Source organism: Astyanax mexicanus, chromosome 11 (genome assembly GCF_023375975.1).
Source record: "Astyanax mexicanus isolate ESR-SI-001 chromosome 11, AstMex3_surface, whole genome shotgun sequence".
Lineage (NCBI taxonomy): Eukaryota > Metazoa > Chordata > Actinopteri > Characiformes > Acestrorhamphidae > Astyanax > Astyanax mexicanus.
The window spans coordinates 25,146,257-25,172,355 of NC_064418.1; the positions used below are offsets into that span (position 1 = coordinate 25,146,257).

The following is a 26,099-nucleotide window of genomic DNA, read 5'->3' on the forward strand; positions in this document are numbered from 1 at the left end:
CTCAATGCCAGGAAACTTTATACCCCTAAAGCTGACCTTTGACATTGGGCTCCTGAGTGTCGCATTCTTTTGGTGGTGCTTTTCTATGGACACATCACAAACTAAACTCATTCACTGGAGTCAATTGGATTACCTGGATATCTTTGGACATAAATACGGGTATAAAACATTCTCCACAGATATATATATAGAAGATACATTCCTGCCTAAATCTGGTCTTCAGGTTTGTTTTTAATTTCTTACCCAGCCATATCAGAAAGATAAGAGCCGCATTCTTGAGTTTTAAAACATTTGGAATGCCAGATTGGCTCTACCACAACTCTACAGGGATGTGTTGCCTCTCGTGGCAGGACTTTCATCTAGCATTTTTCAGTAAGATAATACTCGCCAACAAACTTCCACAACTTCACAGGAATGTTTCAGCCAGATTGCAACACTTCTTTGACTTGTGTGGTCACCACATTTATTAGCAATTGAACATTTACGAGACCAGCTGGGGCAACAAATTAGCAACCTATAGGATTGTGCAGGATTTACAAGCCCAAATAACGTCCCTGTTTAATGAAAAACAAGTAGCCCCAAAACAGTAACTTAGTAAAAAAAACTTTCAACGGAGGTCAATGTAAGAAGAGTTTATTTCAGATTATTTTTTACGTTTTCTGTCTATTCATCAAGATTTTTTGGCACAGTGTAAGGGACATTTTTTGTGTTTAAAATATGTAGTAAACTAAAAATACTTGTTTTTCATTGGACAGCAACGATATGCAGCAAGGTCCGGTACAGAACCTGTATGCTTACATACTCAATATCTCATCTTGTATCCAGGCTAGAGGGTACTAGAGAGTACAGTACAGTTTTTACCAGTATCCTTTCACTCTAAAATTGTAATTACTACTTACATTGATCATATTTACATTCACACACAAATACAAATAATGATAATTTAATTGGAATAAGATTGTTAATAGTGTAAAAAATATTCAATTTAATTAAGGCCTTAGGTCCTACTAATGTATCTACATCTACAAAAAGAGATAACATGTAGTTCTTCACTCTATTGCACAGATTTACTGTATTTTGTTTTGCTCCTAATATAAACATGGGGGTGGGTGGGTGGAGGTTCTTCATCAGATCCCAGTGACTCTCCCTTGCCTCCTCCCCTTCAGGCTCATTTGCTACAGACTAGAAGCTCTAAGAGAGCAGATACTGGAGAGCATTTCTCGCAGGGCTGGAGAAAGGAGGAGCTGATAGCAAGCAGAGGCTGCTGGAAGTGAGGAGCGCGCAGGAGGTGGCTGGAGTTGATTGGAGTTAATGTGATTTGCCCCCGCCCGCCTCTCGCGCGCGCTCGTGCTCCCTCGTGCGCTCTGCTACTACTGCTGCTACTGCTGCTTTTTCCACTGCAAACTCCCGGATGGAGCGCGTTTACGCACCGTGATGGAAAAGAATTAGAAAAAACTCATAATGCCTGAAGCTTCTGGAAGAATGGGAATAGCTGTGTATAGCAACACTGTTTTACATGTTTTCAGGCGCAAACCAGGTAAGAAAAGAACTTATGAATTTGTGTATCTTTTATTTCGTTTTATTTAGCTTTATAATTTGGCTAATGAAGAAGAAAAAGAAGAAGTGAGCATCAGGTCATTCATTGTTTGATCTTGCACAGTTTAGTAGCAGTTTATTAGTACTGTAAATCAGTGTTAAATAGTATTGACACTAGAGCAACATGCTGAGAATTCAGATCAAAACCAGGTTTTGAATGGTCTTTGTTGGTCAAAGTGATTGAGGGGATGTTCATTCAGATGAAAACTTACTTTATACTGGTAAACTAGCTGCTTTTACCCTGCTTTTGAACAATAGAGTGTATGTTGGATTTGATTTTGGGTCATTTGATCTAGCTGGTCAACCAGCATCGTCAAGCATGGTTATTATGCTGGTGATCTTTCGTGGTCAGGCTATACTGATCATGCTTGTATACCAGATAAAGCATCAAACTTAAACAAAAAACATACCTCACGCTGATATATAGCAATATCTACATCCAACCAGCTTGGAATGATCATGGTGTATTTTAGTATTTTGTATTCTATTCTTTAATGGTCAAAGTGGTTGAGGAGATGGTCATCCAGTCGAAAACATACTTTATACTGGTAAACTAGCTGATTACCCTGCCTTTGAGCAACATGTTGTGGTACCACTTTAAAATAAGACTACCTTTATGAAGGGTTTATAAATGGTTTACAATTAGTTTATTAATGGTTACTAATAAGGTAGTAAATGCCTTAAAAATCATTAATAATTAGTTATAACACATACAGAGAAAGACAACAATGCCCTGTTGTTTGCCAGATAGTGAACCCACAGCCTTCTATATTGTTGCCCTTTCTACGTATGTGTTATAACTGATTATTAAGGAATTTTAAGGCATTTACAACCCAATTAGTAACCATTAATAAACTAATTGCAAACCATTTATAAACCCTTTATAAAGGTAGTCTTATTTTAAAGTGGTACCTGTTGTATTTGATTTTGGTCATGATTGGTCTTGCTGGTCAACTATCTTGGCCTTGTTGGTCGTGCTGGTTAACCAGATAAACCATCAAACTCAAACTAGAACATCTCCAATTCTGGTCAGTATCTAAATTGGTACACCAGTTTTGACTTATCGTGTTGTATTTTCAGCAGGGAGACCTTTAAAAATTGTGTATCAGGTTATTCATCGCTTGATCTTGCACAGTTCAGCAGTAGTTCAGTGTTAAACAGCACTGACAGCAGATCACTGACTGATGCAACACGGACTCCCTCTGCAGCAGTAAAAGAGTAATAAGAGTTGTCGTGGTTGCTTCATTTGAAGACTTGCGTAAAGTTCTTGCAGTTTCTTCAGTGTTTGGATTGTCTGCTCTCTGGGTTTGAATGGGCTGTGCGCGCGCGCGAGCGTGTGTGTGAGTGTGAGGGTGGTTGAGGGCTGCTGGTTTTGTCAGTTGAACCGTTTTCCGGTCTCAGCAGCTTCTCGATCTTCTCGGTTTTGTTTTTGTGGCCACGCGCAGCGCTCTCAGCGCCATGTATTCAAATCAAAATATTCAAACTGAGACTTCCTCCGCTCCGCTCGGCTGGGCTGTGCTGGGCTGTGCTGTGCTGTGCGCAGGGCTGCTGCTGCTTCAGTGTGCGCCGTTATGAGCCCCAGCTCGAGGGGTCGTTACACTATGAGCAGAGGAGCAGCTCTCTAGAGGCCAGGCCTGACCCAGTCTGGACCTTCCCTACAACAGCCTGGACCACAGAGCAGAACTGAGAGAGCAGAGAAGCACAGAGCAGCTCAGGCTGGACTGAACAGCTGGACATGCAGACAGACTCTGACTGGAGTGATTTCATCACATCATCATCATCATTATCACTGCTGAAGAGGACCTGCATGAATGAGTGAGTATCGTCTTCTGATTTTCTGAATTGATTTAATTCAGATTCACAAGGTCCCACTTAATTGTTCCTGGATATTATTCTGTTACAACTACATGTTTTGTTCAGATATGAAAAGAGATTTTTAGTGAGTGAATGTTGTTATTGTACACAAAGAAACTTTATTATTACAGTTTTGCTTTTTTCCAAAATTTGGAACCCACTCTTAATCCAATTTCTTCCCTAGTCAGATTCCTTAATGCAGCAAACCTATATAGGGATGTCACAACAACAACAGTTTTAGTTTGAACAATATATTGTCCCATACATAATTGCGCTTCATAATTATATTATTATCTAATTTTATGGCACTCATACAGTGATAACAGCATAATAATGCAGTTACACTCTTTTAAAGAGAAATTAACTTTTAATTAGTAAGAATATTCAGACAATGGAATTGGAATATCATTCAAAAAATATTCCAAATAAATAAAACATAGTGTGGAGTAGGCCCTAAAATAATATTACAATATTTCATGGTATTTTCGTGATAACGATACTCTTGGCGATATGACAAAACACTGAATAAAAAAAAAATCAGGAATACACTACAGCAACGAAATTAAAATAAATGTCAATTATTGCATACAATATGATATGGCACACCCCTAACTGAGATATAAAAAAAATTACTGTAATACAAGATTTGTAACAGAATTCAATGATCCAGAAACAATTTAAATATCTCCATATATCCAGGATTAAAGTTAAATTAATGATACTGGACAGATATAATCTGTCTCTAGTAGATATATAATGGAAAATGAGAACAGTGTGAATTTTTCTTTTGCTAAAAAAAGCAAAAAAAAATATGGCACAATATTTCAAGGTAATATTTTTCACGATATTCAAAAATGATGGCAATATTATTGCATACAATATGATATGGCACACCCCTAATGTGGAGTCTAAAATGGGCCATGTTTTGGTAAACGACTTAAAAGCCATCAAACAAGCTTTGTGTGATATTGTATGATATTTTGATAAGTTTACATGGTCTAAACAATCTTAACAATTATTAGTTAAAAATGTGAATAAGTAATTGTTAGTTATAGTTATAATATCAGTAAGTTCCCGTCTGAGCTATTACACAATGTTTAGTTAAAATGGGGCAGTACCTAAAATGACTTGCACAAATCAAAGGTTCTTTTTAATCTGAAAGAGCAGCTCAAAACATCACTTGTTTTAACACTAAGTATAGTTTGCTATATTGTCCTCACCTACTGTATGATTTCTACCTATGATGCTCTACTCCACCCATCCTCAGACCAATCAAAACTATTGTTACACATAAAGTTGTGTTGTTCCAACAATGCACTTATTGTGATTGGCTGTAATATTTTGAACAGCTATGACACCACAATATGTTCTGGCCCATTTGACCTTACTCCACCCTACATAAAATCAAAACTAAAAACCTAACAAGGTAAAACATATGATTAAAGACTGAAAACTGAACAGAGAACACATACAATATAATATATACAATATATGTGTATATGATTTGGTCTTTTCACTTATTTGGCCAAACACTGAAAATGCTTAATTTGCTTTTTTTTAGCCAAATAATTTTGCTGGCTGCACATTCAGTAAATCCCTAAATTACTTAAACATTTAATTACATTAACAGTCTTTCATTGTTTAGAAAAAAATTAAAAAACATTATGGACAATATTAAGATAATAATAATAATTAACGTCATAATATACAGACGTTCATACAGAAGGTCATTGTCTGTATATTATATGATATGTTGAAAAAATAGTTATTGTTTCAGGCCTAGTCTAAATGTATTGCAGTTCCTCTCTCTCTTTATTCACACACTTTCTCTCTTTCTCTCTCTCTCTCTCTCTCTCTCTCTCAAACACACACACACACATACTATTCTAGCTACAGCACAGCACAACACAGATGAGTCATTCTTTCAGACAGGAAAAGAGACAGTGAGAAGGATGAAGACAGCTGTTGAAGGTGTGTTAGAAAGAGGGAACGGGATGATGAGTGTATGTCACATAGACAGTTAGTGGTGAGCTGTGGCAAGAGACACCACCATGCCTGAACATATTATGAATAACTTCCTCCTTATGAGCCTCATCATCTGTTGTTATTGCTTGAATAGCAGTCAGTGTGTACATACAGAACACACACCACAGCTCTCGTGTGTGCGAATCGCTGAAGCATGTTTGTAGTAGATAAGCACAGATTGCCCTAGTGAACAGATGATGGTGGTAGATACGGGGCTATTTATACAATGTGGCAAGTAGCAAAGTACCAAATCACAAACATCTACACTACATCTACACTACATGTCCAGATGTCTGGGGACACCCCTTTTACTGAAAGTTGTGCCCTTAGCTGACACAGGTGTGCAAATGCACACACACACACACACACACACACACACTGCTTGTCTAAGCCATGTAGCCAAGTACTGGCAGTATAATTTCCACACAAACAGCCCAAGCATATATAATATTGCAACAAGTTTTTTTTTATATCTTATATTTAGGCATATGTTTGATACATTTAGACTGGATATAGTTCAGCATTTTCTATCAAAAATGTAATGAATAATCTGCTGAATTTGCAAATGCAAATTAAGATATAAATCATATTAGTGATATGCCAATATATGTTTTAGAGCTTTTTGAACTTTAAAACCATGTGAACCAGGTAAATTACCCTGTTCTGTATTTGAAAGGTTCCACTGCACAGATAGCACAATGCTATGTGCTAAACAGTCTGTAGTATCAATGCTATTATCATGTAGTATCATGATATTGCAATATAAGAACATAATAGTGTGCATTGTTGGGTATGACAGCTTTTTTTTTTTTTCAGAAAAAGATCACTAACACATTAAAGTAACATATAAAAGCAAAATTACCAGAACTATTAAATTACAATATATAATATATTGCATTATAAATAGTAAGGCTGCCCAGATATGGTTCTACAAACCTATTTATAATCTTTGTTATTTTGCCTTAAAATGAAATGCTTCTCTTTTCTCCGGTCAGCTTAGCATTAGACATTAGCCTTTTTGGCCTTATTTCTATATTAACTACACTAACATACTAAATAATTCTTTATATTAATGCATCAAGTGCATTTCTTAGTGCAGCTAGACTTTGTAAAAGAAACACTATTTAGCTCCTACAGAGCAAGCCAAGAAAAGTTCAAATACACTGTAACACTCTTTACAATAAGTATACATTAATTTACAGTACTTACGACAGACTTTTTCAACATATTTTTTATGGTATAAGACATTAGTATTAAATTACACATTTTAAACTAATCTTTATATTTAGTTTAGATTTGAGATGTAAGTTAACTATTTGACTATTAACTATTTTTATTACTCTCATAAATACTATTACTGTATAATACAGCAGTTTATTAACTGCTCAATTTGGCAGTGAAACAAACTTTGTTCATCATGTAAAATAGATGTTCCATTAATTTAGGCCTTTCAACCTTCTTCTGCACAGTTCTGCTCTACACAATAATCCTAACTCCTCCCAGTTCAGGTTTATCATTAGTAGATTATTAAACAGCTGGATCATTGCTGGTCATCATTTTGCTTTATTTTATTTAAATGATCATGTTTAAGATTATTAGCATGAATCCAGCTGTGTGAATCAATGCTTGTGTTGACATTCATAAAGCAATTTTACACATGCAGCGTAATACAGTGTATAGTAGCAGCTGCTGTGATGCTCCTTCTGAATGTAAGCCCAGTCAGATCTAGTCTAGCAGGGGAAACAGTGTGATCAGGATCTTCTAGCTGCACTGCAAACTCACTCTCTCAGTCTATTTAAACAGTGAGAGAGAGAAAGAGCGAGAGTTGTGTGGTGGCAAGGTGCTGAGCTGGAAGTGTGCGGGATGTGGTTTCAGGTTGCGTGGGTGCTGCAGTGGTACTGTACACAAGTGCTTATCACCCTCGTCTCAAACACACACACACACACAGACACACTGCTACAGCTAAGCAATTCTCACTCACCTTGCACACACATTCATGCTTTTTTTCAGATGCATGATTGGGGGCGTGTGGTTTTTGTTCAAATTGTGTTTGCATGTCTGTGTTGTCTAAATAAGGCTCTACTGTGTTGTTCTCTCCTTTGCAGGTAAAGCAAGAGCATTTCCTCTCCGCTCAAAATATTCTGGGGGTAAGAGCAAAACTTCTTTCATGCTGCCTGTGTGTCTGTGTGTGTGTGTGTGTCTGTGTGTTAAGTGTGTGTGGTGGGTAAGTGCTGGCTGCTTTACTGCTTATATCCATATATTGTTATAATGGCATGCAATTATATTAGTGATTATTTAATCAATATTTTATTGCTTGATAATGACAATGACCATTATATCCATTAGTGCTGGACAATATGGCCAACATTTCTTGATTTCTTATTTTCAGTCGGTACAATATATTTCCAATATATCAACATGAATAGTATAGTATAAAAGACACTGCCGGTGTTGTATGTAATAATGCTCTGACAGAGCTGGGCAATATAGTAAAAACACTGTATTACAACAAATTTTCACAATACACAATTTGTTGCAATATTTTGACATGCAAATAAAAAGCATGGTTCTTAAAAACTGTCATTCAAACACTACAGGGGTTGGAAAATGAAACTGGAGCACCTGGTTTTAGACCACAATAGTTTATTGTGGTGACGGACAGTTCTGGTGGAAACAGGAGAGTTAAGCTGCACATTGAAATCTGCCGTGATTTGGGCAGCCGTGGTTTTATGTTTTTTGGATACAATCCGTGTTAGAACCCAAACATCCCTTTCAGACAGCTTCCTCTTACAGCGTCCACAGTTAATCCTGTTGGATGTGGTTGGTCCTTCTTGGTGGTGTGCTGACATTACCCTGGATACCGTGGCTCTTGATACATCACAAAGACTTGCTGTCTCGGTCACAGATGCTCCAGTAAGACGTACACCAACAATTTGTCCTCTTTTAAACTCTGGTATGTCACCCATAATGTTGTGTGCATTGCAATATTTTGAGCAAAACTGTGCTCTTACCCTGCTAATTGAACCTTCACACTCTGCTAGCAGCTTGGTCTAATTTAGCCATTAAACCTCCCACACTAAAATAACAGGTGTTTCAGTTTCATTGTCCAACCCCTGTTGTTTCATGCATTGCACAGTGATTCTTATTACATTTTAAGTGCCATTCATCCAGTTGAACAGAATGTAGTTTACACGCTCTGGAATTATTTTTTTTTAAGCACTGATGAAATCCTCGATACGATAAGAAAATATATCACAATAAAATAGCGATATAGTTCTCAGTTCTAATATCCATGATATAATGTCCATTCGTAAGTTATGTACTAATGCTCTTAAAGCTATGTAATATATGTTTATACTGAACAAGAATGAATCATTCCAAAACAGTTACATCAAATGAACATTTTTATTAATTTTTAAAAAACTTATAACAATCTAAACTAGCTAATTATTGCAAATTACAAACATGGGTCTTATTCCCCAGTCCACTGTAGGAATTTCTTCCTAAATCCCACATCCCACACTCAGTGTTGCCATCAGCAGCCGGACTCTGAGAGAGCATTCTCCCTCTGGGGTGGGTTGATGATATTTCTTCCCTACGTCAATCATCATCAATGATGTGATGTTGGTCAGAACAGGCATCTGTTAGCTGTGCTTTTCTTCTGAGTGCGCTGGCTATTCAGTGATACTACATAAATGGCAAGTCAAAAAGAGGTGGTGGGTGACTTCCCGTTTAGCAAAGGAGGCATGTTCTTGTCTGTCTTCAACATCCTAGTATTGTGACCGTTAGTAGTGATGGGAGAAGATCATATGAATTATGATTGGGAAATTGGCCTTCCAAAATTGTAAAATAAGAAAATCAAATAAGAAATCTGGCAGAGACATTTTGTCAACAAATTAAAAATGAACTGTTAGGAGGAAGATATTGGTGAATAAGGCCTGTGGTTCTTTATTTTCCCAGAAGTTTCTGATTTTATTGCTCAAATAACCACTTGAAGTACATTCATTTTTAGGAAGGTAGTTCTCATAGATGGGAATGTTAAGCTGGGTGTGTTACAAGACCACTTTCCACATGGCAGAGTAGAGTTTGACTCCCTAGCTGAGCAAAAACACCATGTTACACCAGTGAGACTTCTTAGGCAAGATTTCTAATGGCAAATTCTTCTATCTGTCTAACATGAAAGATTTAAGTGCACTTCCTTGAGGTAGATACAGATACAGCTGAGCATTTAAAACCCAGATTCCGTTTTTTTTAAACACGTACACACTAATTTTTCTATCTTACTTTTATTATATATTATAACTTTTTATTAGTTCATTTTTGTTTGTTTAATAAACACACTGTACAAAGTCATGTGACGTCTCATGAAAGGATATTACATGTGGCCACACATATGTCATTTGAACTCGTCTTTTACTTGAATAACTGATTCACTCTTTTCTCCTGATTTTAATTAGTTTGTTGGTTTTTCGCCAAGATTGATAGTTTTCAGGAACCTCCCCCCATTTGTTTAAACATTTCCTAAACCCAGGAAGCCCAGGATTTCCTGTTATCATCTAATACCTGGTTTGGCTGATTAGTACTTTGGTTGCTTCATTATTTAAAATCTGTAAAAGTGTAAAAAAAAAATAGACTCCAGAAATGTTGCTTTTGTGTAGTTATGTATAGTAAAACAAAAAAAAACATTCCAAGACATTATTATCACAGCATTTAGGAAGTATGGATTCATTAACTTTACTAATGTGAATTATATTTAAACTGGTACTGTGATACTGACTTTAATCAAAACTGCTCATTGTTAGTTTATTCAGATTATGTACTTGTTGATGTTTTAGGGGACTTTTACGTCTACATGGTTGGGTCTGGATTTTTGGTCTTTTCAGTTCGGTCCAATGCAAAATAGCAGGTGTAAAATGTGCTGTGGACCATGGCCCAATCAAAAAAGTGGTCTCAATCTGGGTCTGCTGTACCATGGTCCAGTTCGTCTGCAGTGTGAAAGCACTTTTCAGTATGGTTCACACTTTTGAACCAGTTACAGGAAGTTGATGCAGACTATCATCAGCCTCTAAACAATGCAAAAGAAAAACAGAACCGGTGTTTGATCAAAATCTGAAGCCCCTTCACCTACACACGTCACTCAGCAGTATGAATACAAATGCTTACACTGGTGATTCCCATATTTAACTCATATGGTTAACCCAAGCCCAATCTGTTTGACACTCATTCTTTGGTGTGATGCACATTCTGGCAAATTCTGGCAGAATTCAGCACAACACCTGGAAAAGCAACTTTCAAGTCTGAAACCAGAAGTAACCAGATCAAATATACACAATATTACAACAAAGTAACAAACACACAGACCCTGATGCAGAATCTGGACTTTTAAATGTGAAAATACCCCTGTTCTCTGTTAGGGGTGTAACAATACCCTCAACCCACAAAATATTAAATTTGCGATACTGGATTCAGGATTTTAGTTTTTTACCTTATAGTTATTTTAATAAATGAAATAATGTTATTTGCATCATCTATGTTGTTGATTTACCTACATATTATATGATCGTGTTGTAGTTGGTTGTTTTTGGTGCTAAAATTTGATTATTAATTTATCACATCATGGGATTACCAGCCTTTTTAAGGGTTTATTTATTACACACATGACCATAGAAAGTTACAGCTCTGGAAAAAATAAGAGACCATTTAAAAATTATGTTTTTTTTAGATGATCACAAGCCATCAAATCAAGCTGAACGGCTTGAATTTTTGTACCAGAAGTGGCATAAAGTTCATAAATCACAAAGCAGTATGTACGACTGGGGGAGGAGAACATGATGCCAAGATGCATGAAAACTGTGATTAAAAACCAGGGTTATTTCACCAAATATTAATTTCTGAACTCTTAAAACTTTATGAATATGAACTTGTTTTCTTTGCACTATTTGAGGTCTGAAAGCTCTGCATCTTTTTTGTCATTTCAGCCATTTCTCATTTTCTGCAAATAAATGCTCTAACTGACAATATTTTTATTTGTAATTTGGGAGAAATGTGGTCCGTAGTTTGTAGAATAAAACAGCAATGTCCATTTTACTCAAACATAAACCTATATATAGCAAAATCAGAGAATCTTTAAATTTTTTCCAGAGCTGTATAGTTTAATATGAATTGCTAAACACTCCTCTGGCTTAGATCACTTAAATTCATTAGGTAAAAGGCTAAAAGTCTGGACAATAAGTAGGCCATACAGATGTGCAATGCATGCTAGGAGTGTTGTTTGTGCAATTGGCAAAGAGAGAGATGTTATGAGAGAGAGAGAGAGAGTAGTCGACACAGCAGATAGCAGCAGGCTCACCTGGGAAGCCTTGTTGTTGGGATGAGCCCAGGTCCTTAGTGACTGTGAAGGGAGAGAGATATAATGAAGCCAGAGGACAAGTGGAAAGAGGGAAGCTTGCACTCCGTAGGGAGAGGTGTGTTTGTATGAGAAATCAATGGCCGGAGGATACTGAAAGATAGAGATGGAGGGTATAAGACAGAGATTGTTAAAGGGGTGAAATGTATTGTCATAAACAGGAGTAATATTGTAAAGTGGTGTATTGTACTTTGGTTTCTTTCAAGAGGATCCAGGTTACTGATTATACAATGTAAACACTGAGTATGATGATGTGAATCAGTGCTAAATCAGTGATGTCAGTGAATCATATTAACATACGAGAAACTCAGGATTCTAGATGATACACAAATTCACAGGATGTGAAGTATATGGTAACCTTTTGTGTTTTTTTTATTTAATTGTCATTATTTATTATTTGTAATGTTATTTCTATTTTTGCCTCTTTTCAAAAGGCCAGTTACCATCATATAAATCCCCCCATTACTAGCATTGTCCACAAGACAAGGGAGTCTCTGATGCCTTTGATACATGTTAAAGGAGAAATCCAATGTAAAATGCACTTGTAGGGAAACAGGAACTAGTATGAACTTTTGTCAAATAGCCCATCTCCTTTCGCCCCTCCAGTAATCAGAAATATAGTGCTTTTATATGATGCTCCCAACAGGCTTACAATGCTGTGATAGGACATAGTGTTTGCCATGCAAAGAAATCACTAATTAACAAAGCTCAAAGTAGCTCCACACCAGAGATGTATAGTAACGAAGTAAAACTACTTAACTACTACATACTTAGGTGATAAAATGATGTATCCGTATCTACTGGAATGTTATTTATTTCTCCAACTTACACTATAACTTCACTGCATATTTTCTTTAAGATTATTACTCGGATTACTTTTACTCTGATATATTTTTTATGTACTGCATCATTATTCTTGCTGCAGTTGTCATAGGTAACGATGAGAGATATATATATGATTATTTTAAGAAGTAAACAAAAGCAAAACAGAAAACAAACACGGGAAGTAATAAGACAAAACTATTAAAACAAGATTAAGGAAATCAAATTGAGAAAACTAGGGCAGAGAAACCAAACTGAGAAAACGAATCTGAGACAATAAAACTAAGAATACTAAACTCACAATGGAAAGAACTACAACGATGAACAAACATTAAGAAAACTATTTCACAAACATTTAAAAAATCACCAAGCAACACAAACCATACAAAAGAATAAAGACTAAGAAGAATAATTAAAGGGCTCTATATAGACGTTGATGGTTGGGAACACCTGGAGAAGGAAACTAGGGGGCAGGTTTACAAACGAGACAGGTGGAACACTGATGACAGGGCGGGGCTAAGGCGGAGACAAGATAATAACAAAACAGAGCCATGTGCTTGAAGAGCACATGGGGGAGGAAAACAAAACAAGCTGAAAAGGAAGACAAGAACAGGAAGGATACATAAAGGAAAAACACAAGACAGACACCGGCTAGGGTGTGACAGCAATTGTAAAAATATTAGGAATCCAAACCCACATAATCACTTAAGATGCTCTGCACTGTCACCGGGTTTGATAAAGAGATTAAGCTAATCACATTCGGCCTTTCACTCTGCTTTCTGTAAAAACTACATAACACAGTACTTGTACTTTTAATTTGAGTACTTGAGTATTACAGTTTAGACTCAACTACTTGCAACTTCTAAACACTGCAACTTCTACTCATGTCACTTTTTTGATAGAGTACTTGTACTTTTACTTAAGTCTGGGTCTCTAGTGCTTTATTAATGTCTGCTCCACACTTCATTGTTATAATTTTGAGGCCATTTACATTTAAAATGAGGCACTGAGAGCTTTGAAAGGGCACAAGTAGTTTATTAGAAAAGATTGTGTTTATAAACACAGTACCTTAAGGCAGTTCTCCAGGCTCTGCCATCTTGAAATAAGGTCACGATAACCCAACTGATGAGCACAAACGAATAGATAGGATAGGGGAACAGATTGTTAAATGCAGAGACGTACAGACATAGACATCAGATGGTGTTAAAGCACCACCAACTCTGCCCTTTATCAACCAAAGTGCCCTTTTGAAACTTTTTTTTTTCTTATATTATTATTAAGATTTTACTGAGGCCGATTTGAAATGATCTTTTGAAAACCTGAGCGATTAAAAACGAGTGAAAACAGAATGCCCTGAAATCAGCTCGCACACACCCGACCTCTCTCTTCCTCTGTCACATGACCCTGCGCTGTCGCGTGCAAGGCACACTAGATGCTGCAGCAGCAGTTCAGTTCAGCGAGTCTTCAGCACAGCACGCACGGCAACAGATAGGCTCCACCTTCCCCGTGTCCCACCAGCCAGGTAACATACACATCAAGTAAAATCCTACCGTTCTAAGCCCTCTATGCCCAACGTGAAATCATTTTGTTGTGCAGTAAAATGTCTCATACAGCACCAAACTACTAAGCATCTTTAGCGGACTGGTCGCCAGATAAACCAGCCGATCTAGCCCAAATCAATGATAGATAACGTGAGGACGACCACATACAGCCCCGGTTCTGGACTGATTTGCTTGGGGGGGCAGTACAATTAAGTGGGCATGTTGATATTCATGTTGGAGTAATTTTTTTTATATAATGAAGTGTTCCATGTGTGCTAAAAAGTGCCCTTTTTCCCCCCTGAGCACTTGCCCCCCAAAATGTCTGTGCACGCCACTGGTTAAATGTATAAACTTTTATATTCTGCCATCCTTGCAGTATGTGCCAACTCCTGTTGCACCTATTCCAGTCCAAAACTAATGTGAGTGTTCACGTGACTTATCAGCTGAAATTTCTATTATTAGATTGATTATTGTTTCTGGTCAATGCAGAATGCTTGCTGGGGCATTTTGGAAAGTTGAAGACAGAGGAAAATCAACAGGAGTCTGCATGTCTAAATGGCATCCCCTTAAACCATAAGTCTATTTTTTAGCTAATAATCCTAATGAAGAGACTATGGTTAATTGCTTGTTAACCAAAGTTGGTTTGGCATATCTCATGGAGTCCCACAGGATTCTACAGTAGGACATATGAAAGTGCAGGTAATAACAATAATACTGTAGTAATGAGAGTGAAGAACTTACATACAGGCTCAAATTGGTAAAGCACTAAAATACAAACAAATGTAATATTACAAAAGAAAAACGTTAAAAATGTATAGATCAATGTTTTACTGCATGCAGCACATTTTCTCCAGTCATCTGGTAGCTGGGATGGTCTACCAGTGGTAGGCGTACCACAGTTGGAGAACCTCTGGTATAATTATTCAGAAACATCCCAAAACAACCCAGAAAACATCACAGTACAGGCCTGTTAGGACCCGTAACTAAAGCTGCAGCAACATCAGTGTCACTGTTTACTGTCAAGCTAGTTTTTTTTTTTATCATCTTGGACTGACAGTCTAATAAAGAAGTTCCTAGTCCCTGACTGTGAAAATGTGCTGTGAAATTTACAGTAAGTTTACTGTAAGTACAGTAAGAGACACAGAAAACAATACTCTTTAACTAATTTTTTCTTGCCCTTTTCAGAATGTGAAGAACAACAGGTTAATCTAATTATCTTGCCAGTGAAACTCTGAAGTCCCTCATGAAAGAAATGATGTATGGGTTCATATCTGATGTTTAAAGCTTTACAGTTCTTCCAGTTTTCTGGCTGCACTTGCTGGAGTCAGGATTCATTCTGACAAGGAACCAAACAGAAATGAAAATGAAAGTTAATGTATACAGTCACCAAACTGGTTTGTTAAGAACATCATGTTAATAAGAGCAAGTTACTCTCAGAGCAAGTCATAGAAAAAGTTTTATAGAAAAATAAAACTCTTAATTGAAAAATATAAAAATATAGGACAAACACAGAACATTTAAGAGCAAGTTTTCACAGTTAAACATGCCAGGCTGGCAAACGTTTAAATCTAATTCAAATTTAGCTTAGTTTAGTTTTATTATTTTTTGCAACTTGCTTTTTCATCTAGCAGTCTTATTCTGATTTCAATATTTCGACTACTGTGACATAAAAAATATAATTTGATTTAGGTTTTAGTTAGTCAAGAGACAGCATTGTGCTGTATGATACTTACATGGAATGGTGGCTTCAGTGCAAATATTTTTGAGGTCATGTGCAAACTAGTCTACACTTTTGTATTATTGAGTGATTGAGCACGTACAGAACAATGCGTATACGCTCGTGCGTGCGTGTGCACAGTGTTTTTACGTGTGTTCCTGTAACATGCTACTGGCCTGCTGCTCGTCATAGTGAGCTTCCCTCGTGTAGTGACTGATTAGATTTCAGGCATTTGCCACAGACAGAATTCCATCCCAGTCTGCCCTATCACACATCCTCATCTGTTCCTCTGACAGCCTACAACCGTCACTGCAGATAACATGTGACCTTTACTGCAGACTGCTTCCTGTTCATTATACACACACACACATGCACACACACACAGAGCAAAGCATCAGTCATAGATGACACAGTAAACTCTTTTAGGATAATCTGCTTAGGCACACATGCAGATGCATGCCAGAACACACAGATACACGATATCATACAGTACCTTGTAGACCTCTCCTGATAATGAGTCTCTCCTGTTGTGATTTTACTCGTTGCGTTAGTTTAACTGCCAGGAAAATGATGGAGTATGACAATTCATTCATATAGATTTTTTTCAATTAGAAAAGAGCTTGTTAAATTATTTAAATAATTTTAGGATATGTAATTAAATAAAAAAAAATTGTCTGCAGATGTGCACACTCTGTAATCTCTGATATCATCACTATCTCAGTGATCAAAGTAGATTCTTTTTTCCATAAAATTGATACTGTTACTGCAATTACTGTGGGTGTGAATGATATATAATGGATAGGTGAATGCATCTGTGGATTCATAGGATTGAAAAGCACTAGGTAAAAGTGTGAGGGTAACACTAACAATATTTCGATGGTCCATTATCAATGCCTCGTTGATGCTCAACTAACATTCAACTGAATATCTGTTAAATGCAGTGGCGTTCCAGTGAATATAGAGGGTACCCCTTCTGCAACCTTTGATTGGTTAGAACTGCTGTCAGTCAGATAAGAGTCCTGTAGCAACTAAAAAAACACAGACTAATGCTTTTTAATTAGTCACTGTTTTTTATTTTAGTTAATTTTAAAAAATCTTACAATATCTTACAATATCTATGATATATATTTCCTGCTTAAAAATGATGTAATTATTTACATGAATTTATTGTCACTCCTTCTCTAAGGGTTAGAAGTGCCTCACTGCACACCACTGATTAAGTGTAAACTCTACACCCTCTACACGCTGACACTAAACCTAACCTTAACCATTAATGAACCCTAGAACTAAACCAAACCTTAAGCTAATCGGTAAATCTCACCCTAAACATAACCCTAAATTGTTAATATTAGAGTTCCTGTTAGAGTAAGGTGTAGGGTTACATTCAATAAAGAGAATAATTTAATTTCACTTTTGAAGAGTTCAGATGCATTTAAATAGACATGCAGTTAAATGTAAGTTAAATGTTAGGTGAGCATCTGTGAGGCATCTATAATGGACCATCCAAATAAAGTGATATCAAAGGCTACGTTAACATTACCAGGCTAAAGTTACTCAAATCAGATTTTTTTTGCTCAATTTAGCTTAGATCTGATCATGGCTGTGTGAACATGCCAAATCAAATTTATTATTTTTTTTTTTTTCAAATCAGATTTGAGTCACTTTCATATGTGGTCCTAAATTGGAAATGTATCCGATCTATGGACATGAGACGTGAATGTGAACGATCAAATTGGAATCCATGCGTCTTTTTGCTTTTACCATGCGCTACGTGCTTCTCTCTCGTACCAACACATCTCTTGATGCAGCTGTGCAGCTATAGCTGCAAAAACAGCAAAAGCAAACCACGTGGCCTTTTTTCACTTCCTTGACCTGAGCATGTATTTAAAACTCCAAATTGTGTCTTAAATATGACGTTTACTTTGTAGTTGGTAAAGAAAGCGACGGCTTTTCAGGAAAGATTCGTTCATATTACACACAGATACAGGTCACTTACCATTGTGAAAGTGAACCGTCAATATAGCCAAATCCGATCTGAGCAAAAAATTGGATTTGAGCAATGTGGCTCAGGATTAGCCTGTGATATTGTTTAGCATTGCTCTGCAGCATTGACCAAGTCAAGTCTCCCTGTAATTCAAACCTAATCACAGTCGCTCTACACAAATCGAGCCTGTGAAAAACTCTGGACAGTAATTCAAACCACCTGGTGTGGCCTCTAGCGGACAACACCCATAATGACACGGTGTGAGTGAACATGACCTGAGACAAGCAAACCATAAAAGCAACATGCAGAGTCAGAGGGCATCACAGCCCCTCGGCTTACGCAGTGAAACCCCTGCATTTCCACTCTGCATGTATCCCAAACAGAGTCCTTAAATCTTTCTGACCTTTCACCCTTAACCTCCGATCTTTTCTCTCGCTCCCTTCAGAACATGACCCACTCCTGGCCTTCCCAGCAGCCCCCAGGGGGAGGGGGCACTGAGCGATTTCTGTATTCGGATTCCAAGGTGAGTACGAGGGACATGACGGCCTGTCACTAGCACAACAAATGAGCCGGCACCAGAGGGTGCAAAACTCAGCTCGTTTTTAACCCAGAAGAAATGGTGTTTATTTAGCTGCCTGGAGAGTGATTGATGGCTTTGATTCTGTGTGTCTGCTGCAGGAGGGGAAACGACACAGCTCTCAGCATAAACACGGTAATGCTGCACACAGATTTTTTTGTCAAAATAAAGTGTGTGTGCTCTTGCTTTGTTTTTATGTTTATATATCTCTGTGGGTGTGCATGCGCATGTTCCTGGAAAGCATCTTTCTTTAAAAAAAATCTGACTCTACACTTGTGTGAACATGAAGGCTGTTTCTTTTGTTCTTGCTGGTTCTAATTCTCTTGTTCTTTCTCTGTTTTCTGGTTCTCAGTGAGGGATAATGCATCTTTCAGGATGCCACGTGTGGCCCCTCACAAATCGTAAGTGGAACACATGACCCCTGATCTGCTCACGGTAACCAGGCACCAGCAGTACGTGCCTGAACTGCTTCTGACTGTGAGCTTTATTATAGAGCTTAGACAGATGCATATGGATACACACACATATGTGCCTACACACACACCATTCTGAATTCAGTGGCTTATATCTTAGATATATTTGATAAAGAATGCCAATTCAGTTCATATAATGCAATATTAATAAAACTGTTTATTTGCTTATAGTTTAGTCTCAGACAGTTTTTGTCTTTAATACCGTTTTCTGTTTTATTAATGTGGAAATTGACATGTATTTTCAGTTTATATTCAGTGTTTTATTTTTTTATTTTACTAAATCAAAACAGCATTTTCACAGTTTTAAAATAATTTTAATGCATGTAAAACTTTGTCGAAGTGGTCAGGGCAACACTTGGAAGAACAGTGTAATTCTGTAAGCAGAGTCATATTTTTGTAACATCCCATAATATTACTCTACCCCCTCAGTCCACGAGTCTTTCACTTCTCTCAGCTTGTCCAGAACTGCATGTGTTTCAGCATGTTCTATAGCGGTGGCTCAAAGTGCGAATTACACTTATTGGCTACAGGGGAGAACAGAAGCAAAGAATACAAGTGATTGTAATGCTGTTTGCTGAGTGGATGAAGACCAACAATACAATATGGCTTAAATTGTCAGTTAATATGCCTTAATAGCCCCATTATACATGCACTGTATACCATATACAGCACCATAAAAATATATTACACTATGCGGCAGTTTCCAAGACTAAGTAACTGAGCATAGTCCTGGACTATCACTATGCATTCTGAATGTCACATGGGCCAAACCAAAACAGACAAACAAATGCAGTTACCAATCAAACAATTTATTAGCACAGAGGAAAGGCGTAAATAGGTAGTCAGAGACAGGCATGGTCAGTATCAAAATGGCAGCGAAAACAAACAACGTACCAGAGGAGCAGGTAAAAGGGTCATACAGGTTAAATTAAAACAGGCAGAGGGCATGGAAAAAAGAGGTAGTCTAAATAACTGTAAAAAGGACAAGGCAAGTGAGTGGTGTAAAAAACAGCAAAGAAAGAACGATCGAAAGAAATGCTTCGTAAAGGAGCTAGCAAGCTAGATTCAATACTCAGCAAGGGAACAAAGGAAACAGAGGTGTATTTATACAAGGCAGTCCAGGTGTGAGCAATCAGAAGCTCGGCGAGCGTGTAGCTTCGTGTAGCGTCACGTGATCAGGAGAGTCAGGGAAGTCCTGTGAGTGAGAATGCAGGGAAATGGAGTCTTTGTTGTGAAGTTCATTGTCCTAAATCAGGCACTTACTGCATCAGGACTGACATTAAATGTAGTTTCTTAGATTCCCATACAGGGATTAAGCCTAGTCTTGGACTACACAGCATTAGTCCCTGTCTGAGAAACAAACCCCTAATTTCAGCTACTTTAGTTGAATGTACATTGACTGTTACTTGAGCATATGTGAGGCATCTATAATGGACCATCCAAATATCGTTATATCAAAGGCTACATTCTCATTACCAGGCTGAAGTTACTCAAATCAGATTTTTTTTGCACAATTTAGCTTAGATCTGATCATGGCTGTGTGAACATGCCAAATCCAATTTTTTTTTTAATCATATTTGAGTCACTTTCATATGTGGTACCAAATCAGATATGTATCCGATCCATAGGTCGCACCCATTGCTGACAAACATGTGCAAATGCACACAAACAGCTTGCTTAGTTTCTGTAAAGACATGCTGTCCATCAAATAGGACACTGAAGAAGATAAAAATTTGTTTTATGACCCCAAGCCCAATACCAGGTATGGGTTAGAGCAGGGGTGTCCAAACTACGGCCCGTATTTTAGAAATAGAATGAATGTTGGCCCGCTGTTAAGAAATGGGCCAAAGAGTCTAAAAGCGGAGAGAGTGCGCATTTCTAGTGCAGAAAAACAGGCCAAAGAGTCTAAAAGCGGAGAGAGTGCGCATTTCTAGCGCAGAAAAATGGGCTAAAGAGTCTAAAAGCGGAGAGAGTGTGCATTTCTAGTGCAGAAAAACGGGGCAAAAAAGTCTAAAAGCGGTGAGGGTGAGCATTTCTAGCGCAGAAAAACAGGGTAAAAAAGTCTAAAAGCGGAGAGAGTGCGCATTTCTAGCGCAGAAAAACAGGGCAAAAGAGTCTAAAAGCGGAGAGAGTGCGCATTTCTAGTGCAGAAAAACAGGCCAAAGAGTCTGAAAGCGGAGAGAGTGCGCATTTCTAGCGCAGAAAAATGGGCCAAAGAATCTAAAAGCGGAGAGAGTGTGCATTTCTAGCGCAGAAAAACGGGGCAAAGAGTCTAAAAGCGGAGAGGGTGTGCATTTCTAGCGCAGAAAAACGGGGCAAAGAGTCTAAAAGCGGAGAGGGTGCGCATTTCTAGCGCAGAAAAACAGGGTAAAAGAGTCTAAAAGCGGAGAGGGTGCGCATTTCTAGCGCAGAAAAACGGGGCAAAGAGTCTAAAAGCGGAGAGGGTGCGCATTTCTAGCGCAGAAAAACAGGGTAAAAGAGTCTAAAAGCGGAGAGGGTGCGCAGTTTTAGTGCAGAAAAAGGGCAAAGAGTCTAAAAGTTGCTGTAATTAAGGAGTTTAATATTAAGAGACATCATGAAATTAAACATCAATTTTAAAAATCTTAGTTTACACAATACTGTCAAAGATAAAGATAGTAAGTCAAGTAAAATGGAGTGTAAATGAAATAATCAGGAAAAAAATATTATTTAAAGTGGTATATTTTATTATTTGTTTTATTACAGAGTCTGTGGCCCGTGACTTCAAATATATTTCTCCTTCTGGCCCCCAACAAAAAAAGTTTGAACACCCCTGGGTTAGAGGGTTATAAATATCCCCATTTTTGAGCTGTGTTCTCTGAATGATGGTTCTCCATCCAGTATTTTTGGGATAGTTTGGGCAGTTGCGGATGATTATCTAAGAAATGATTATGAAATCTAGAAGTAGTATAAAACAGCATCATATGATACTTTATTGTGGTTGGTTATTGAATCTTATTAAACAGATCTACTCTAAATTGTTTTCCAATAATCGTTTTCAGAGTCCGATGTTTAGGAGTGCACCCCCATATCATGCTGACCAGTCAAACCCACCACTGTTATACATAACCCTTGATATTTACGGACAGAAAAACAGTAGGAGAATAACAGAATGAACCTGACAGAGAAAAAGGAAGCGAGAGACATGGGAGGAGAGGTGGGAGAAGAGCTAGAATTTTACAGCTTCTGCGCCACTGCTGTTTTAAAGCTGGCTTCATGTGGAAGGTTGGGGTATTCTCTATGGCTCCATCCTCCCTCCCTCTATACACACTTCATTAAACTCATAAACTTTGTGGACTTAGCATCCAATTAAAGAGGAAATTAACACAGCCAGAGAAACAGAGAGAGAGCGAGGATCCGCACAACAATCAAACCACAGTGCCGTTACATATCTGAAGGGTGTGTTTATGAGTGTGTTTTGGTGCTAAGGAACTGACCAGGCACACACTTTTCTCTTCACCATCATAAACACATACACTCACACACACCCACACAGACATGTGCACACACATGTATAGAGGTGCTCTGCATAGTCTCACATTCTCACCTTTTCTTTCTGTTTTCCTTTCCCAGCATGCTCGCTGATGACCTGAAGCTCAGCAGTGACGAGGATGACGGTGACAAGGTAAGAACACTTTTTAGATCCTTCTAGTTTCGAATTTTCTAGTTTCAATCAGTTTTAAGCCTCTGGTGAAATTGGCTTTTGTGTTTTCTGTTTTTTTTACTGCAGTGAAGACTAAAGTAGAGTAGAGTAATTTACTGATTAAATCTAAAATCTTAACATTAGATTTTGTTTCTATTTTAGATTTTCAGGATAATATTATAGAATCACACAGCTTCTGTATTCTGTTGATTATGAATCTGTGGATTAAAAAATAAAAATATACAGCTCTGTAAAAAATAAGAGACCACTTCCACAGCTGTATATACACTTCTTTTTTCTCTATATTGTCTTCTGCAATATATATATATTTATATATATAAATATATAAATATATATATATTGAAATATTAAAATATTGTCTTACATATTTTATGACAATAATTTAGTTTATTTTGTATCAGTTTACTTATTTAATGTATATACAGTACCAGTCACAAGTTTGAACACACCAGTCTCATTCAGTTTTTTTCTTTTTTTTCCCTATATTTTTAAATTTATACTGAAATCATCCAGACTATAAAGGAACACATAAGGAATCATTTAGTAGCTTAAAAGTGTTTTCTGGGATGCTGTTCTGATGAACATATGCTGTGCAACAGACAAAAATCTTGCTCTTCCTTTCATGGGGCAGTCCTGATGAGAGCCAGTTTCATCATAACGTTTTTGATGGTCTTTGCCACTGCACTTGAGGATAATTTGAAAGTTCTTGAAAATGTCATTCCTTAAAGTCATTTTTTCTTTACTTAGTTAAGTAGTTCTTGCCATAATATGGATTAGAACATTACTTAAGTAGGGCTTTTCACTGTATATCAACTAGAAAATAATAATAATATAAAACATATTCTGATACAGATATTTTTCTTCATAAGTTGGATCACTTTTACGTTAATCTACCGGAAAAAGTAAATAATGAAAAACTGTTTCTTTTTTTCATTGAATTTAAAGTTCGTCTATACTTTTTACTGGTACTGTATATAAAAATCTTAACCACGTAATATTGCATGTCCTGTGATGTGACTATTGTAAATTCCCACATTGTGATGCTGCTGAAACGATATATTGTGCAGCCATAATATCAGCCAGAATTCTGAGTTCAGGTATTGGAAACTTTTTAGCTACACCACATCAAACCTTACATCACTAAACTGGAAATATTACAGTAGAGAGAGAGAGAAAAAAACAATAAAAGTTGCAATAAAAGTAAATATAAAAGTATTTTATTTTAAGCAATTTTTGGATCATTGTGGTAAAATGCAGTTTTTTTTACTGAGGCAAGAAAATATCAAATGGCAAAAACTGAGCTACATGGTAGTGTTTCGACAGCAACGATATATAAACAGAATCTACAGGGCCCATGTCAAGTATTATTTATGTTTGTGGCTGCCCACCCTCTCTTTCCTGCTGTTTTGTGCACGGTTATTTGTGATGGCTTGTGCTGTAGTCGATCTTCTGCTCACAAAGGTTAACTGTGGCGTGTGTGAGTGTGTGAGTGAGTAAGACGTGAAGAGTTCGTGCCTCCTCTCAGTCTACATGAGGTCAGCAGAAGTTCAGCTGCAGGACCGTGTGTGTGTGAGACACAGAAATGTTGTAGTCCATTGTGCAGACGTGCGTATGACCTGGCACAAACACACTTTCACACACACATGTTCACGTCTCTTGCTTGACCTAGATCGTGGAGAGTGCCTACATGACTTCCTCTCATTTCTCTTTAAAGGTCCTTTCAGTGTGTAACGACATGGCTGATTAGTTTTAAAGTAGAGCTATTACATCCACTGCACTTCTGGGGTGTGTGATATTCATTACTTGGGTGTGTGTGTGTGTGTGTGTGTGTGTGTATGTGTGTGTCAACTGGCCATCTTGAGGTAGTTAGACAAGTCTAATAGTTGGCTCAGACTGCTGAAGCTGTAAGAAGGAAAACAGTTGTGGGTGAAGAATGTGTGTGTGTGTGTGTGTGTATCTACACAATATGTGCCTGTCTTTTACTGACCGTCTAGCTTTGTGTTTATGAGTCATAGCAGGTTGACTCACTGCAGTATTATGCTCTAAGCTCATGACCTTTCATGATCACTATTACTGAAGTTACTGTGCTGCTGTGAACATCTCATTTGTTGTTTATAATGGATGTCCGGACGAAAACCTTGAAAAAACACAATTATTTATTTTTATCTTCTCAAAAGGGGCATCAGCAGATTTCTTCCTGGGCTGATCATCACAAGTAAGTAGGCCTGTTTATGATTGGATGAGTCTGTGTGTCTGTGTATAGCATCTTTATGCAATACCCATGTGGTTTATGTGTGTATGGAATAGACTACTCTGTTAATTTAAGCATAAACGTAAATGATTTTTACATTCACATTCACAGAGTATGCGTGACAGATGTTGACTAGTTTAAGTGTGAAAGGGTATCAGGGATACGGGAAGTTGTTTTGAGATGAGGATGCTGGAATACACATGATGTAAACTGTGACTACAGTGCGCTGCAATGTGACAAGATATGACAACATGCCTCACTCTGCTCCGCTCACTCTGCTCTCTGTCCTGCTTTATGAAAATAAAAAATACTCAAATTGTGCTGAATTAGGTCTATACTTAAATTACGCTATTTTGGTACCACTAATTTGTACTTAATTACTACTTGTTTGTAATTAACATTATATACATTGTGTCATATGTGTTTTTTTGCCTTTATTTAATACAATTTAAGTATATTTGTGTAAGCTCCTTAACTGAACAATAAAAACATACTAAAAGTGTGATTAAAATATTGATTTAGCATCACATTCATGTTGAGGAGTGTACATAAACTGGTAAAAACTCTTATTGCTGCAAGCATCAACTGTTAAAGTTCTTTTACCTACACTAAAGTATCATTTTAACACATAAAAGTTCATCACAGAAAAAAACATATTTTCACTGAAGTACAGATTTATTGCAGAAATATCGACTCCTAGGACACATTTAGAAAAAGTAAAGTTTTATCATAAAAAGTCAGCCATTCTTCCACTAATGTTTGTAAAAGCAGTCTGCATGTCTATAAATGCTTGGTTTTATACACCAGTGGTCATGGAAGTGAATGGAACCTAAGTTGAATTGTTTTATGGGTGAGCGGATACTTTTGGCAGTATAGTATAAAATGTCACATTAAACATGCATGACTCATTCAGGTTTTTTAAATATTAAAGCTAAAAAATAAAATGTCTAAACTTAAGGCTGGGCAATTCATCAAAAATTAACTCAAACCAACATTCAGAACCTATAACCAATGTGTTTGTTCAAGTACTGCCCCCTTAAAAACATACTACTGTAGTCCAGTCTGTGATAAGGAAGCAACCTTGACAAGACCTCAAACACAGAGCTACCTTAGCAATTAAGGCAGCTTGCACCAAAGAAATACGCCATATCCGTTGTTCAATAAAATAATC

The 26,099-nt window shown here is 37.2% G+C and overlaps 1 protein-coding gene across 1 annotated transcript in view; it reads left to right on the forward strand.

Moving 5' to 3' along the window:
• The first annotated feature begins 1,235 nt into the window (after positions 1-1,235).
• aff3 (AF4/FMR2 family, member 3) overlaps positions 1,236-26,099 on the forward strand; it is a 50,600-nt gene continuing 25,736 nt past the window's right edge. The window contains exons 1-8 of the mRNA XM_007255576.4: positions 1,236-1,537; positions 3,140-3,411; positions 7,581-7,622; positions 18,391-18,468; positions 18,624-18,657; positions 18,875-18,923; positions 22,587-22,638; positions 24,855-24,892. Of these exons, the coding sequence (XP_007255638.3) occupies positions 18,394-18,468; positions 18,624-18,657; positions 18,875-18,923; positions 22,587-22,638; positions 24,855-24,892 (248 nt within the window). The 5' untranslated portion in view covers positions 1,236-1,537; positions 3,140-3,411; positions 7,581-7,622; positions 18,391-18,393. The remainder of the gene's footprint in view (positions 1,538-3,139; positions 3,412-7,580; positions 7,623-18,390; positions 18,469-18,623; positions 18,658-18,874; positions 18,924-22,586; positions 22,639-24,854; positions 24,893-26,099) is intronic.